The 17,859-nt window shown below is 39.9% G+C and overlaps 2 protein-coding genes across 2 annotated transcripts in view; one reads left to right on the top strand and one right to left on the bottom strand.

Moving 5' to 3' along the window:
• The window catches only part of LOC134653730 (centrosomal protein of 164 kDa), a 28,519-nt gene extending 23,352 nt beyond the window's left edge, over window positions 1-5,167 (top strand). Inside the window, exons 19-23 of the mRNA XM_063509124.1 lie at window positions 451-608; window positions 1,369-1,503; window positions 2,742-2,877; window positions 3,399-3,472; window positions 5,052-5,167. Coding sequence (XP_063365194.1) covers window positions 451-608; window positions 1,369-1,503; window positions 2,742-2,877; window positions 3,399-3,472; window positions 5,052-5,135 — 587 coding nt within the window. The 3' untranslated portion in view covers window positions 5,136-5,167. The remainder of the gene's footprint in view (window positions 1-450; window positions 609-1,368; window positions 1,504-2,741; window positions 2,878-3,398; window positions 3,473-5,051) is intronic.
• A 2,307-nt stretch (window positions 5,168-7,474) lies between these two features.
• LOC134653549 (poly(A) RNA polymerase, mitochondrial-like) overlaps window positions 7,475-17,859 on the bottom strand; it is a 194,438-nt gene continuing 184,053 nt past the window's right edge. Inside the window, exon 9 of the mRNA XM_063508929.1 lies at window positions 7,475-7,486. The gene's annotated coding sequence lies outside the window, so the exon portion shown is untranslated. The remainder of the gene's footprint in view (window positions 7,487-17,859) is intronic.

The following is a 17,859-nucleotide window of genomic DNA, read 5'->3' as shown; positions in this document are numbered from 1 at the left end:
AGTTCCCGGACTTGGCCTGACAGCCTGCGGTACCCCTTCGCGGAACTAGGTATGTCTGCCTCTCCTCTCTCTATCTCTCTCTCTGTGGAGGCGGAGGTCCAGCCCTCTAAGTGTAAGGCCTGAGTGGACGCTCGAGTTGGGCGTGCAGCGGGGCGGGGCGTGCGGCGTGCATGTTAAACAAATGCAAGCGTATAGGAGCGGCCTTAGTGCACGCTGCTCACATCACACTAGAGCCCGACGCCACGCTGCACGCCCCGCCGAACGCTCCGCTTCGAGCGTCCACTCAGGCCTTACACTAAGAATCCTTACGACAGCAACTCTCATCAGTACTCGTGTAATGTTTTTAATGAAACTCGCTTTCAGCTCGTTTCATAAACCCACACCCGTGTTTTAATGCCTTTCATTATGTACCAGTCATATAAAATAATATTATTCTTTAATTGTAACTAGGAGCCGTGGCCACAGCCGACACGCCCGAGCTGGAATTCGTGCGGCACCGCGCCTTAATAGAGCGAGAAGGCATGCGCAGAGCGAGAGCGGTGCTGAAGCGGCGCAGAGCGGCCCTCAAACAGACCAGGAGCGAAAGAGAACCACATAGAGCCCCTAGCGTGAGTTATTTTTTTACGTTAACAAACTTAATCGAAGTTTAATTTTTTGTTAACTAAATATGTCGACGGTAAAATGTCTGCCCTGAAGCTGACATGGATGATACTAACCAGGAGGTAACCAGCTGTGTATTCATGGAAAAATAGGTGCATGAGGTAGTCAATCCACTCAATATCGGAGGTTCTAACATTGGAATGAATCGATGGTGAATTCGGGTTGCACCGTCAACAAAATGACTTCAATAATCGTGTTGATATTTTATGAACGCATATACTTTATCACCTCAGCAGCTCAAACAAGGGTACTTTGCTACTTAAAAACAGTGAGCAAAATCGCATTTTGCTCACTGAGTGAGACAAAATGAGCAAAATGAGATTTTGCTCACTCAGTGAGCAAAATGAGATTTTGCTCACTGTTTTTAAGTAGCAAAGTACCCTTGTTCGAGCTTCTGGGGTGAAAACTTAATTGTTGGCATATCTTAAGAAAACATGAGTGAATAGAGGTAAGTGATGAAGAAGGAATACATTTTTCGGGTTCTCTAATATGTTCTCACTGCTGAGGTGAAAAGTTTTGTGAACTACACGAGATCAAAGTTATTTACATCTCGTACGCTTTTGAGTCCCTTACTACGCTCAATTAGTATAGAATCTTTCGCTTGCACGGGACTCAAAATAAGCACTCGAAGAAATATCAAACTTTGATCTCTTGTTGTACAAATAACTATTGTTTGTTTTGCGTCTGATGTGCTATTAAACGGGCCAGGAAGAGCGTGAGTCCACCGAGTTGGAGGTGGCTCTACACCGAGCGCGCGCACTGCTGGGCGAGAAGGAGATTCGGCTGCGACACATTGAGCGCGCGCTGCGGGCGCTGGCGGCGCGCCCGCCGGTCGCCGTGCAGGTCGAGCGATAATCTAACTTGTTTATATACATTTTTGGTTCAATTTCGCTTGAAACATCAACTTCTTGCAATTTTCATTCATTCGCGCAGTAATTCGAATCAGTTTCGCTTGTAAACATCGTTATGTAAGTTTCATTTCGTCGCTTAGTATTTTGGTTCAGTTTTGCATACACACGTCCGTTTCCAAGAGCTGTTAGGCAAGAAAACGATCGGGGCGTTGCCGCTCGCCGTACAGGTTTTTGGTTCAATTTCGCTTCAAAAAACATCGCCTTAGTTCATTTCTATTTCTTTGTTTAACTAAGTATTGTTTCTAATTTTACTGTCACTTTCTTGTATTTTGGTTCAGTTATGCTTTAAATGGGCTTGAATCGGAACGATACATTCATCTTTTGGTTCACTTTTGCATAGGTCATTCATGCTTTTCTTTTTCTCCATAGTTCGATTCTGATCTTTACTTCCAAGCTGCGTTGGTTATCGTTTTAAAGTTTGATTCGTTTACGTCAGCTTAAATCAAAATATTTGTTTTTCAAATTGGTGATATTTTGTTGGCTTACACTGTCTAGCTGTTTGGTTAATTGGCAGCTAGAACGTTAAAATTACACCTTTATTTCTTTCTTACGGTGCAGATTGACGTTTCATCTTCAAAAAACACTTATTAATTTGCACTGTTGCATTGCATTTGCATTGTTTATAAATATTTTCTCCAATTTGCTTTTATTTAGTCCCCACTAGTTATCTTATTTTTTAAAATATCTGGGCAAGTTCCCTAATTGGCATTACTTTTTTTTTCACATCCGTCGGTAATTTTATTTCGGTTCATTCAGACACTATTGCATACTGTCGTCCTCCCTTGCTTAACCGAACAATTTTAATACTAAAAGTTGTAGTTTAGCTATCGAAGTATAATCACTTTAGCACTTGTTTAACCTCTCAGTTCCCAGTGGCTCCAATAGGAGTCGGAATTGTATGGATTTGAGAGGTCCTGGGAACTGAGAGGTTAAGAGCCCGTAAAGCTAGAAAATTATAAGGCAACAAAAGTTACGGCGCGCCGCGCGAAACTTGCCACGGAACATAACGCCATCGCATGAGTTTTAACGTTTTACCTCAATAACTCCAGCGGTGGCAGCATGGTTCCATTTTTATCGCCTGTCACTTCCACACTTACATACTTGTTAGAACGTGACAGGTGATAAAAATGCGGCCGCAGCTCGTCTTGTAACCTATACCGGTGTCACCAGGAGACATCTTCGTCGGGGTCGTCGTGCTCGCTGTCGGCGGCGGCGGGCGGCGCGGTGCTGCGCTCGCTGCGCGCGCTGCACGCCGACGTGCGCGACATCTGGCGCGCGCTCGACGCCAGGGAGACAAGAGTGCCAGGTTACAAGTATTTCTACTCGTCAACTTTAAGACGATGGACGACCGTTTCTCACACAGATATATGAATATAAGGAGATCGGACATGCATTTAAATTAAAGATAAGATAAAAGATATTTATTCGTGACGATCACAAAACATGTATAAAAGATAAAAAGATAGTTTATTCAAGTAGGCATAATTACAATGCGCTTATGAACGTCAAATAAAGCTAGGTAGACCGGCTCCAACCCTACATCTCTGCCCCGAGAAGATTTAAGTCCCCCCTCAATTGGAGGAGGGTATCCCAATATGGGACCGGCAACAAACTCGGCGGGACGCATCTTTTCAAATAAAAAAATTACATCTTACCATCGTACCAACACCAACATGCATAAGTTCGCCCGTCGCAAGTTCTTTACCCCCACGCAAAGCACGAGTCATTCGCGCATCACGCTCAAATATAAAGTAAAACAAGAGTGATAAAGATGCAAATAGACGAGGCCGTAGGGCCTTTTTGATCTCAATTTATTTGTTTTTGCAGCCATAACAGCTTCCCCCGAGTCCAGCTCGTGCAACGCACCAACAACATCGCACACTCGGCTGACTCTCTCCGCTGTAAGTATATTTTCTCAAAAATGGACGGCAAAGTCGACGTTGCCGGTTAAAAAATTGGTCGCGAAGTGCGTAGTTTATGGTTAGTCAAAAAATTAAAAAGTTAAAAACATTGCAGTCTTAATTTCGGGACTGCAATGTTGCATACAAATTCCATTATTTAACGAGTTCCAAACTTTTTAAAAGTTGAAATGGTCATATCAAATGAAGGCATAGGTCTAATTAAACAGCCAAACAGATGATCGGCACTTATTATTATAATGTTGGTACCGCGACTATTTAGGTGTCTCAAATAGGTTGGCGTATTTTCAGCAGAAAAATACACTTCGTTTTTTTTTAAAGGCGGCAAAGCACATATTTTCAATGGTTTTACTTTTTTCTGTGATAATTAGACCGTTGCTCCAGTAAATAATTTCTATTTCTTGCACCATTTTTGAGAAAAGCACTATATATGACTCGGCTGGAAGGCTACTTGCTGGCTTCGGATTCAATTAAACGGACTCCCAAGGTCGTCCGTTTAAAACGAATCCTCAGCCTGCAAGTAGCTACTTCTGAGCCTCGACAATAATGTACTATTTCACCACACCAACTGGTAAAAGCTCTCTTGATTGTTCAATAACTGATAGCAAAGTTTCATTTTAATTACATGTAAAGCAAAGTAATGAAAGGCAAATTTTGAGTTGTTTTCTTATGTTTGCTGGTAGAATTGACTTTTAAATGTTGATTTTGAATGATAAATATTTAATAACATTAATTTCGATTTGATTTTATTTGATAAATATCTTACAGTTAATGTATTCTTCGGGGTGTGAAAAAAATAGTGTTTCACTCGGGGCATATTTTGTTAAACCCATGTAAAACAAATAACTATTTCTCAAAAATGGACGGCAAAGTCGACGTTGCCGGTTAAAAAATAGGTCGCGAAGTGCGTAGTTTATGATCAGTAAAAAAATTAAAAAGTAAAAAACATTGCAGTCTCGATTTCGGGACTGCAATGTTGCATACAAATTCCATTATTTGTAGAGTCTCAAACTTTTTAAATGTTGAAATGTCCATATCAAATGAAGGCATAGGTCCATTAAACAGCCAAACAGATTATCAGTGCTTATTATTATAATGTTGGCACCGCGACTATTTAGGTGTCTCAAATACGTTGGCGTGCAGAAAAATACACTTCTATTTTTTTTTAAAGGCGGCAAAGCAAATCTTTTTAATGGTTTTACTTTTTTCTGTGAAAATAAGAACGTTGCTTCTGTAAAATATTTATATGAGGCATTATCTATGAAAAGGGACTTTATTGTCGATGGCGCTTACGCCGCACAGCGTCGCGCGGCATTGTATTTATATCGGCGCATCGTTAATAATGGCGTAACCGCCATCGACAATAAGGTCCCTTTTCATAGATAACGTCACATATTTCTTACACCATTTTTGAGAAAAGCACTGCATATGACTCGGCTGGAAGGCTACTTGCTGGCTTCGGATTCAATTAAACGGACTCTCGTCGTCCGTTTAAAACGAATCCTCAGCCAGCATGTAGCTACTTCCGAGCCTCGACAATAATGTACTATTCTTGTTTCAGCCCGAGCAGTCGCTGCAAGACAACTCCGACGGCGTGGCCGAGCGAGCCCGGGGGCTCCGCGCCTGGCTGCAAACCACACCATAACCATCGCACCATCGCTTCCCTGCGCCAAGCTAATCCCGCTCTTCTGTCCTCGAGATAAAGCTTACTACACCATTTAAGTGGCAGACAGGGTTCGAAAGGATAATTATCAATATCTTGATAATTATCGTGATTTTTACGCCTGATAATTATCGATTGGATAGAGTCTGGCTAATGAAAGTTGAGCCTGAGATTTATTTTAAACTTTTTATATGGCAACTTTTTTTCCTATCAAATAAGCTGTCAGTTTCAAGCTGTCATTTAATTTCATAGTAATTTTATTGCCAGGTGCGGTTTTTATTGAAATTCCCGCGTTATCTCAGGCTCAACTTTCATTAGCCAGACTCTAATAACCTAAAATATAAAAAACTTTCTATGAATTATCTATCAAATAATTCGTAGAAAATGAATATAGCACCATCCATACCTGGGATCCGATATTTATTTATCGGATAATTATCGCGATAATTATCAAAGACTATAATGATCTGGATAATTTCGAACCCTGGTGGCAGAGATGGCCCGACGCTCCGCGCTTGCTACAGACCAAGCTAAGGGCCTACCGTAATCCGCAAATTGCGGGCATCTTTCTCTGTCGCTCTAATTACGTATTAATTGGAGTAAAAGAGAAAGATGTCCGCAATTTGCGAACGTCGGTATCCGCGTTAGCTCTGATACCGCTCTTGTGCCGGCTCGATAAGGCTTAGTTTCGTTTCGAAGTAGTTCTGTTGCGAAATAAAAAACTTATGCTTAAGGTTTAGTGAAATCTTGAAGATTTTGCTTGAAAATGTTAATATTGAAATTAGCTCAATCTGACATCTCATTATATGTCGTTAAAATTAGAATGGCTATTTACTGTTTACTACGTATAGATTTGCGAGAACAGTCTAGGCAACGATATGAATCACTAGAAAACATATTCTTTAATTTTGTTACTGGTTGGCCAGACTACTGGTGACTTTTTGGCTGGTATCACCAGATCAGTACAGATCTCGTGAAGAAATTCACGCATAGCATACAGTTATAGGACGTACGGACATAATTATTCAGTTCATAAATAACTCTAACTAAATTAATAGTAATATACTTAGATCAAACGCTCAAATATCCAGCTAAAAATAAATAAGATATTAAATATCAACCAGTGGCCTATTTTATAAAGCTACAAGTTACAATTTACAAGCGGAAGTCTCGTTCTAACACATAGGGTTAGAAAGAGACTTCCGTTTGTAAATTGTAACTTGTAGCTTTATAAAATAGGCCACAGCAATCGTCTCATACATTCCTGAATTTAAGAATAATGAATTGTGCTAGACGCAATACGCGTGTGTAATACGTGATAAGCGTGATATAAAAAAGGGTTGTAATAGTCTGTCAAACAACATTGTCAGTAGAAAAAGGCCAATTTTCTATGGGACGATAACCCTTCGCGCCTCCTTTTTCTACTGACGGAAATGGATTGACAGACTATAGTAAAGTAGAGAGGCGTGTTTAAGACGACTGAATGTGTAAGAAGTGACGATATGAAGTTTTATGTTGTCCAAGTATTGGGGCGTATTTGCCTAATAATAAGAAAAATCTTATAGTCTGAGACCTTCGAGCAACACCGCGATATAATAAATAAATATTATAGGACATTCTTACACAGATTGACTAAGTGCCACAGTAAGCTCAAGAAGGCTTGTGTTGTGGGTACTCAGACAACGATATATATAATATACAAATACATAGAAAACACCCAAGACTCAGGAACAAATATCTGTGTTAATCACACAAATAAATGCCCTTACCAGGATTCGAACCCAGGACCGCGGCTTAACAGGCAGGGTCACTACCCACCAGGCCAGACCAGTCGTCTTACAAATCGTTCTGCCATTTTTTGCGGGGGGAAAGGTGCACACAGTCGCACTTCTCACTACATACAAAATCCAATCTGTAATGACGACACAAATACATAGAAAACGACTCGCGTCAAAGACAAATCTTGCACACCTCGATCTCTTTTGTGTACGGATGAGTCACAACACGCACCGCGCTAGTTGTGTGCGTGCCCAGTTGGACATGTGCTTCGGCAGAGGGGAAATACTGCGAATGCCGACTCCCTTCCCGGTGTTGCTCAAAATCTGAGACTAGGGGCCTTACCATGATGTTTAGGACCTAAACCACAGAATAAATAATAGTACTAGGTACAGAAGACTCACTCTCTAACAAAACGCGTCTGTTACGATCAGCACAGATATGGCCGCTAGGTGGCGACAGCGCCACGCGCGGCTTATGGCTAGCCACCAAAATTGGTGTGGTACTTTTAGCTACCTGTAGCAAAGCGACGAAATCGCGGAGTGAGCCACGCCTGCCTAAACTGAATTGCTAAGGGACGGAGTTATGTGACTTATATAGCTCCGTCCTTACTCCTTTAGCGATTCAGTTTAGGTCCTAAACAGAATCGCAATAAAGACATCATGGTAAGGCCCCAGTTTTTGCAAGTTACTTCAAGGATACCTTTTACGTAAACGTACTCAACATTGCATATTATGCCAAACATAGTCTGTCTGGAAAAAAGCAGTGATTCTATACCAAACGGCTATAGAAAGACAGCTGCAGAATAGTAAAGAAACTGATTTTTTTCAAGCCAAATTTTTTTTGACATTTAAGGCAAAGTTGAGTTACTTTAAGATAGTAAAATAAAAAAAAATGCTTGTCGTAAGCAGGTAAATTCGCACAAATCGACATAAAAACATATGTTTAGATATAAGGTGGCCTATACATTCCTTGGTGTGTTATTCAGATTTTATTGTGTCAAAATTTATTTGTAATAAGCTAGGCCGATAATAATTTCCTTGTTGGTATTGTGATTTAAAAACTGCTTTAAATTCTAGTCATGGAACTTATGAAGTATTTGAGTGTGCGTAGTATACTAAGACAATCTATTTTCCAGTAATATCATTTACGACTTCAATATTTTTAAATTTTAATCTTATTAATTATAACGTTCAACTTTATGTATGTACATATTTTATAAGTAATGCTCTCTTTGTGTGTGTATTTTTTTAAATGTATTAAAGAATTGCGTCAATTGATAACGACATGTAGATATGGCAACATTTTAAATTAATGCAAATATAGCTATACTGTCATATTTGCAAGGATTTTAGGTGTCATATTAATTAAACTTCATTGCATAAAATACAAAATGATGTACAAATGTCGGACTTAATGCCTAATGGCATTCTCTACCAGTCAACCATATTATGTGTAAGGAGCGTGCATAAACTGTAGGGGGCAGCACAGAAGACTCCTGTTTATTGGCGAAGTGAAAATGTCAAGCCCCTTGCAGTTCTGAAAGTTGCGGAAAGTTGGAAACGTTCTCAAAAGTTTCTGGACAAATTCATGAAAATTCCTATTTTGGATAAGTACCTACAGAAAGTTTCAATTTTCACACATAAATATAGGAAGTTTCCGAAATATTCCATTGTAGAAATTATCAACACAAAAAAAATAACTAAACCGCTACACAACTCTCTCAAGTTAAGCAGGCAAACCTATTTATTATTATTATTACCGTAAGTTACGTTTTACAATTAGTAGATATAAATTGCATTATAGAAATTTGCATGCCTTTATCGATGGACGTAATTCGTTTCGATATTCTCTCTTATTAATTATATAAAGTATACATGAACACTAAAGTTGTGATCATAGAGCCTTCTTTAGCCTTACTGTTGTTCTAATTCCGTTTTTTATATTGTTCGTGTCTCTAGATCTCATTTCATGGAAAATGTGGTCATTTTCACTCAAGATACTTATTGTTAAACTAAAACACCAATCATCATCAAATAAAGGATTTAATACTATAAAACAGACATAACTCGGGAAACTCTACTACGACGCCGCCATTGCGGCGATGCTCATCCGTCAGTCCTCGCCGCGGTATAGTGATGTGACCTTTTCCAATACCGATTGTTGGGCTGCACTCGCGAAAGCTCATTATCGGTTATCAGTTCGGCCTCCTGATGAAAAAGACCTTCGCCCTCGAAGGTCAGCAATCAGCACCACAGAACTTCCGTCCATCGTACTCCTTGCACCGAGGGACGCGTGACGCAGGTAGCCAGTTTGTGCTCAACAACTTCATTGGAGGCGATGTTAAGTAACTGTGCTGAAAATAAGAAAACAAACCAACAGACTTGGTCAGTTCACCTTCACAAACCTTCTAATGTTCAGGCTCTTTAGGCCACATCAAAATGTCTTTTGTTGGTCAATGATATCATATAACCAACCAGATAGGTTACACTCACACTTGAGGGGCACAAAAACACCCCCACATTCATCTCTATGCCTACGAAGAAACCTGTTGCTTTGATCAATTCTCTCATTCCATCCATCCCTGCCACACTCGTTAAACACATAGTCGTCTCCCTCTCCCTCGGTATGTGGGAGCTCGTTAAGCGTACATATAATTTAAGCATTAATTAATAAATAAAACCTTCTGCATGTAATACTCGCCAAGCACCAGGCATGGGGTTCTCAACACATTAAAAAGAAATACTATTAAGTAAGCCAATTTGGGTGAGCCCCTCAGGCGATCTTGTATGTGAGCCCCTTAGGCGACCATAATACCAAATCACGAAGGCAATCATGTATACGTATGTGAGCCCTTCAGGTGATCATAATACCAAACCACGAAGGCAATCATGTATGTGAGCCTTTTAGGCAAATAGCTTAAGAATCAGAATTGTTTATTGCATTCATATTAGTATACAGATCCTAAAAACTACTTAGTACAGTTCCACACGAACCCTGTAAGGGTATAGCAATATACTTAACACTAACTTATATTAAGTCATAGTTAATGGCTTGTACAACATGCCAATTGTACCTCTCAGGCCTTCATGTAATCTTGTGAACACTTAAGGCAATCATGTAAACCCTTATTGTCATTTCGTGAGCCCTTGAGGCAACCATGTAAACCCTCATTATCATCGTGTGAGCCCTTCAGGCAACCATGTAAACCCTCATTATCATCGTGTGAGCCCTTCAGGCAACCATGTAAACCCTTATTGTCATTTCGTGAGCCCTTGAGGCAACCATGTAAACCCTCATTATCATCGTGTGAGCCCTTCAGGCAACCATGTAAACCCTCATTATCATCGTGTGAGCCCTTCAGGCAACCATGTAAACCCTTATTGTCTTTTCGTGAGCCCTTGAGGCAACCATGTAAACCCTCATTATCATCATGTGAGCCCTTGAGGCAACCATGTAAACCCTCATTATCATCGTGTGAGCCCTTCAGGCAACCATGTAAACCCTTATTGTCTTTTCGTGAGCCCTTGAGGCAACCATGTAAACCCTCATTATCATCATGTGAGCCCTTGAGGCAACCATGTAAACCCTCATTATCATCGTGTGAGCCCTTCAGGCAACCATGTAAACCCTTATTGTCATTTCGTGAGCCCTTGAGGCAACCATGTAAACCCTATTATCATCGTGTGAGCCCTTGAGGCAACCCGGTCCGCCCTTGAGGAGACCCTGTGAGCCCTTGAGGCGATCCGGTCCGCCCTTGAGGCGACCATGTGAGCCCTTTATGTAGGTATCTGGCGACATCATAACAAAAACTTGTTGCCATTGATTGCCAAACGGCAAAAATCATAATTTGAAATGCAATAGCCCTGTCGGCGTTATCACCAAATAACAACCACCTAGTAGGTATAAACGAGACCTATAGTAGGTATAATCATTGTGTCACCAAAGATTTTGTCATAATTTACCTACTCTGATAATTACATTAATATATGCATCCATCAAACATAAAGTATGTTGCCTTCAGAAAAGATCTTTTTTTTATACCACATCGGTGGCAAACAAGCATACGGGCCGCCTGATGGTAAGCAGTCACCGTAGCCTATGGACGCCTGCAACTCCAGAGGTGTTACATGCGCGTTGCCGACCTTTTTTAAAAACCTGTACACTCCTTTTTCATGTTTCTCTCATCAATCTGACCTTTGTCAACACTAAATAATACATAGGAAAGTGTGTGAAGTGTGTAGGAAAACATTGTTACCTCCAGGCATAAACTTGCTATACCAAACTAATGTTTAAATACCAATTTAACCTACAAAATGTTGTCTAGAATAGGTCGCTTATTATAGCAAAACCACTTATTTTCTGCTTCTGAATCTGAAGAAGCTCTGAATGCTAGAATGATCTGCGTGCATGATCCTTTCACCACCCAACAGTAAGTATAGCTTAGCACACACAGTAGTTCAGTCACACAACATACTTTTCATATTTTATTTATTGTTATATGGTTTTTAATTGTACCTATTATAGTACCCATCCATATTAATTACCTCATATTATAATGACATTGAAACAGACAAGTCATAAAGAGACATTTTATAAGACATGTCCATTATCAGTAAAGTAGGCATAGGCAGTATGATTCATTTGCATGAAAACATCTCAGAAACTTACCCACTTTAAGTATTTGGTGAAATAACATGTGTTGAATACTTAACCCTTACTTACTATAAACTTGTAAAGGTACTTATGTGTCTCATTCAATTTGATAACTTTAGTAAAAATACCTGCAGTCACGTTTCATTGCAGATTTTCCTCTTAGTGCAGCCCATTTCCGCTGCAGTTCAGTGAGGAAGACGACTCACTTCAAGCAGCCTCAGCGCCAGGCCACCACCCATTCTAGTAGTGATATTGACTTTCTAGTTTCTAATAACACATATCATGATAATACAACATTTAACAAACAAATTGAACACGTGTGACCCAATGAATAGTAGTATCAATTCACACTATCAATTATCAATAATTGATAGCATTATAAAAATTAATTTGTTTCAATATGAACCCATACACACACAAATAACATATCAGAAATTGTACTTGTTCTTGTAGCAAACCCTCAATAGATTTCAATTCCTACTGGACTTATTTCAGCCAGTTAATACTTTTACTACCGGTCAACCAGTTTTCTCACAAACATATGAACCAGCCGCCTCTGTGAGATGGACATCTCATATTTAACAATAATGGCAAGCTCTGCATAACTAATTAGATTTTAGTTTTAAGCCACAAGTTTCATTCAATAATAAAACATTATTACCTACATTGACATAGACTAGGGACTGGTTTTACGGGCAATAATAATGAGGCATGACAGGGGCAGTACAGCGGTGTGAAATCGCTACAACGCGATTGGTTAATGAGTTCGCATCACGCGCGCGATTGGTTGACGAGTTCGCATTACGCGCGCTATTGGTCGCAACTAGTCGCGTTAGACTGCACGATTGGCTGGAATTCGCGGGTAGCACCGCTGAACTAGTACGATGTTTAGTGGCCCATTAGCCCGTCCTTAGATATTATACGTCAATGATTACTTACAATTTAATTCACACTTACAGTTCTGCATATAATATATGTATAACCATACCTGTTGTCTCCACTCTAATTGTTACTTCATCTCAGTGCTGTACTCACTGTCTCCTTGCAGTGCTTGTGAAAATTTAAGACACTGGTTACTTCAATCTTTGGGCTTGAAATCCAGCTTGACTTGTATGGAATTATCCACAAAGCACCGGCCTAGTAACCATGCTAATCTGCATTATTTCAGCTGAGAACATGTCAACAAATATCCATTAGTCAGTGTAACAGTAGGTACTGTTACACAACACTCATTTGTTCATGTAGTAATTGCTGTAATTGTAGTACCTACATCTGGGTGTACATCTAAATAACATATTTTACCACAGGTTAGTCTACAATCTGCTTTTGAACATGCAAAGTATGTGCAGTAGCTTGTCTTGATGTTTAATTATTAGTTAGTATATTTTACCACACAATACCTTACTGCATTCATAAACAACAGTTGATTACATGTTACACAAATACATAAAAACCCTACACAGTAATTCATCTCCATGTGTTCACTTTGCAAAGATTAGGCAAATGGCATCCACCTGTCATAATATGTGACATGACTAGGTCCATAAGCATTTTATTGTGGAGAGGACAAACATACAAAACAGTCAAATACTAACAGCAATACTTTCAACCGATCATCAGTACAGTACACCTTATGTAGTTGGAATTAAGTTTACAAACTGCAAGTTAAGAGTGTGTATATGAAATTGTCTGTGACATTTTAAATTCTTGTCTCAATTGGCTATGTGTAACTCAATTCATTCATAATCAAGTCTAGTCAACACTCTATACATTTCTAGGGCTTGTTAAGTGTTGAAGCCAGGGAATAATTATTGAAACGCCGGTTACCAATATATAAACTATAATAAAACACACAAGTACACTAAATGCTAGATTGCTTATATTTAAGTTAAAACTAAGTGTTGGACGCCAAGAGGAATTTAAACCTCGACGGTTGGGGATTCCTGCTAATCCGAAAGTACGCCGGCTAGCGTAAATACTGGTGCTATGCTAAGCTCGAGACGGTGCTTAAAACCGATCTTAAAGGGCATGTCCATAGGCTAAAACAAAGGATTAACTTTAACTATGATGCCGGTCACCTTTTATAGATAATTATTAATTTATTAAAAATGTACTTTGTCTGAGTGTTTGCTTAGCCACTAGCACTTACCCCTTCGCTGTAATGTCACTCACAAACAAAACAATAAATAATGTCCATCATTTCCTTATAATTTGCTTAAAATTGCATTTTGCATCTAGTTTTACATTGCAATTTCTATTGCTATGGCGGGTACATTATTTGCACAACAACCGTGTTTATCTTTCGAAGACATGAGCTGGAATGACTTGCCGAATGGTGTGCATCAATAATAGTAAGGTGAATTTCCTTAAAAATATAGAAAAAGATGATGCGCCACCGGGATTGGAACCCTCGTCCATCCGATCGCAAGTCTAACGTTATACCGCTGAGCCAACGGTGCTGTTAGTCAACCGCGCGAAAAAGTTGACTCCTATGCCGCCTGTTTCGTCGGCCCAAGCTCGGCGACCCATGCAAAGATAAACCCTATTACATGCCAAATAAAATTCAATTTTCTATGACCCAGTTAAATACAACTTACGACCACATGACATATTCCTCCTCCCTCAATAAAAAAAAAATTTTTTTTTTTTTTTTTTTTAGTTTCCCGGCTTGAGATCTTTAACATGCCAGTTACCTATACATTTCCCATATACATTGTTTAGACGAAATATGGTCTCTGACAGCTTGTCTACTATTATGGCCCTATCGTACTTAGGAGCTAGTTTTGCCATAAACTTATTGGGGGCGCTTGACAAACATTTAGTCCTTTTGTATACCATCTCACCAACTTTAAAAGTATGTGTTCTACGTTTTCTGTCATAACGCTGCCGACTGTCTTCGTGTGCTTGCCTTAACCTTTGTTGAACAGATTCATATACTTCCTCTCGTTGCTTGAGATTCTCTATATATGGCGATACATTTATCGGGTAATCATTGTCCTTATTTTGTAATAATTGCACCGAATTTGGCCGATCTACATTCGGTACACGGGTTTCTCTGCCCAAAAACAAATACGAAGGAGTGTGGCGTGTCGTTTCATGTACTGCAGTTCTTATAGCATTACCGATCTGAGGTAAGTTGACATCCCACATATTGTGTTTTCCTGGCTTTACAAATGTAGAGATCATAGTGCCTACCACTCTGTTAACTCTCTCAGTAGGATTGCTTTGTGGGTGATAGTTCGGTGTATACCACAATTTACTGTTGTACTTAATCGCCAAATCCTTAAACTGCTGTGAACAGAACTGACGACCATTATCACAAATGATAGCCTTAGGTGCACCATATAGCAATAACTGACTTTCCAGTATCTCGCATATTTTTTCTGCCTTTCCGGTCCGTAATGGAAAGAGAAGCACAAACTTGCTGAACCAACATGTAATCACTAGTAACATAGTGTTACCTGATTTGCTTTTCGGAAACGGACCCATCAAATCTAATGATATTAGCTGCCATGGCCGTGTAACCTCCCTATGCTCACCCATGAGTCCTAAAGGGCCCTGTTGCGACACCTTATGCCTCGCACACGTATCACATTTCGTTACATATTGCTTTACTTCTTCCCACAAGTTAGGCCAAAAATATGTTTGTTTTATTTTAAGATACGTCTTACGAATTCCCAAGTGACCAGCCGTCACACTGTCGTGACACTCTGCGAAGACCTTACCTCTCAATGCCTCAGGCACGTACAATTTCCAAACATCTTCTTGACTCGGAAACGAACTTAACTCTATCCTTTTATACAACAAGCCATTCATGACTTTCCACTCGTGCGGTGTATTATCTTGTACTTCCATTACCTTAGATCTGTACCAATCATCTTTGTGGCGTTCTAAAATGTCAATAATATTTATTTCCGGAATCGTACTGCCGATCGAACCCCGTGACAATGCATCAGGTACAACGTGACTTTTGCCAGGCCTGTGTACTATATCAAAACTGAACTGCTGTAGTTTCATGGCCCATCTTGCTAACCTACCGTGCGGGTCTTTCATCTTATGTAACCATTGCAACGCACTATGGTCAGTGACCACTGTGAAGTGTACTCCATCAACATATGGCCTAAACTTTTCAATCGCAAATACCATACTCAGTAGTTCTCTTTCTGATGTTGAGTATTTCTTTTCCCTGTCATTAAGCTTTCTACTTAAATACGCCACCGGCAGTTCTACATCTCCCTGATTTTGACATAAGACCGCACCAATTCCGGTATTACTAGCATCACATTGGATAGTAAAGGGTTTAGTATAATCCGGACATGTCACTACAGGTGTCGTGGTAAGTAATGTTTTCATTTTCAAAAATGCCATTTCCGCTTCTTTGGTCCAACATAGTTGTTTCTTCTTTTTCCCCTTCGTAAGGTCATGAAGCGGAGCCGCTACCATGGCAAAGTCTTTGACAAATCTTCTGTACCAACTGGCCAAACCGATGAATCGCCTTAACTCTGAGTAATTTCGTGGCCTAGGAAAATTTATGATTGCCGCCACCTTTTCAGGATCCGTCCTCAGCCCATCCTTATCAACTATATACCCTAAATATCGTAAGCTCGAGCGGGCAAACTTGCATTTATCTACATTTATCGTCAAATTTGCGTTCTTCAGAATTTCCAACACCTTATTTATTAATTGTATGTGCTCCTGAAAGCTTGTAGAACAAATAACGATGTCATCCAAATATGCCCAAACCTTATCTTCGTTTGACTGGAATAATATATCCATTAACCTTTGCTGCGTCTGTGAGGCATTCACTAGACCAAATGGCATGACTTTAAAGTGGAATAATCCCTTGCCCCCCACAGCAAAGGCCGTTTTCTCTTTACTGTCCTCATCTAACGGAATTTGCCAAAAAGCTGATCGTAAGTCAATAGTGCTCAAAAACCTAGCATTGCGCAGACTATCCAACACGTTCGTTACCCGTGGCAGTGGATATGTATCACGTTTTGTAACTCGATTTAACTGCCTGCTGTCAAGACACAGCCTATTATCTCCATTAGGCTTTTTTACGATAAGAACTGGTGAACACCATGCACTATGAGATGGTTCCACTACATCATCCGCTAACATCTTATCCAACTCCTTTATGATGTCCGCCTTAACAGTAGGTGAAAAATTGTACTGTTTCTGATGAATCGGTTTAGCAACACCAGTATCAATACTGTGAGTTATCATGGATGTTCTACCTAACCCATTACCAATCTCTAATCGCATACGTCTTATTACCTGCTCTAATTCTTCTTTTTGCTCCAAGCTTAGATCTTCACCAGAAACAATGACCGGTTTATTCACAGGGACGTCACCTAAATTCATTACCTCGCTTTTATTTCCCCTGAACTGTAATGATATACCAAACTCTTCAAAGAAATCTTTACCCAATATTATCTGGTGGCTTAATCTTGGCATGAGCTTAGCAGCAATCACCTTAAACTGTCCATCAAATGATACTGGAATATCGTACACTACGTTGAGATTATGCACTGATCCATCAGCGGTACTCATTTGAGTTGGTGCAATTTTATACCCTTTCAATCCTATTGATGACAATATGTCCGCAAAAGTAGGATTTATAACAGTCCTATTCGCACCATTGTCCAACAATCCTACAAACTGCCTTTGTAGAATGCCTATCTTCACGTAATCTCTATTGTCATTCTCTTTTTTTACAATGACAGGGCACAGGTCACCGTCTGATTGCGAAAAATATCTCCTAACAACCGCTAACCACTCCTGCCACTCCATAGCTTCTTGACACCGGGGAAAGTCTACTGGACAGGACTCGGATTTTCCCCTGAAGCGTTTCCCTTACAGTGGCAGTCCTTCGAAGTGATACCAAACCGGCCACACCTATAGCAAAATAGTCTTTGCCTCTCCATCTTGCATTCCCGGAATAGATGCCCACTCTCACGACAATTCCAACACCGCCTACTGATCACTCCAGGTTTGACCTGCAGTGCCGCCACCGCCCCCTTTTCTATGACATCTTTATGACCTATCGCTATCCCCACCACCTTGCTGTTTAGTTTGTGTGCTAAGTCGGGTTCTAGGGCATTTTTTAAAGTCTTAGGCTCCTCAAAATTATCGCAACTAATTTTAGTACGTTCGACAATCCTCAAAACATTAATCATATCAGAAACTGAACTAAAATGATCTCTGCACACCGCTCGTTGATAGTATGGCTGAATATTTCTCAACAATATATTGATCTTTTCAGATTCAGTAA

This window comes from Cydia amplana, chromosome 13 (genome assembly GCF_948474715.1).
Source record: "Cydia amplana chromosome 13, ilCydAmpl1.1, whole genome shotgun sequence".
Lineage (NCBI taxonomy): Eukaryota > Metazoa > Arthropoda > Insecta > Lepidoptera > Tortricidae > Cydia > Cydia amplana.
This window is presented reverse-complemented; position numbering and strand designations above follow the sequence as displayed.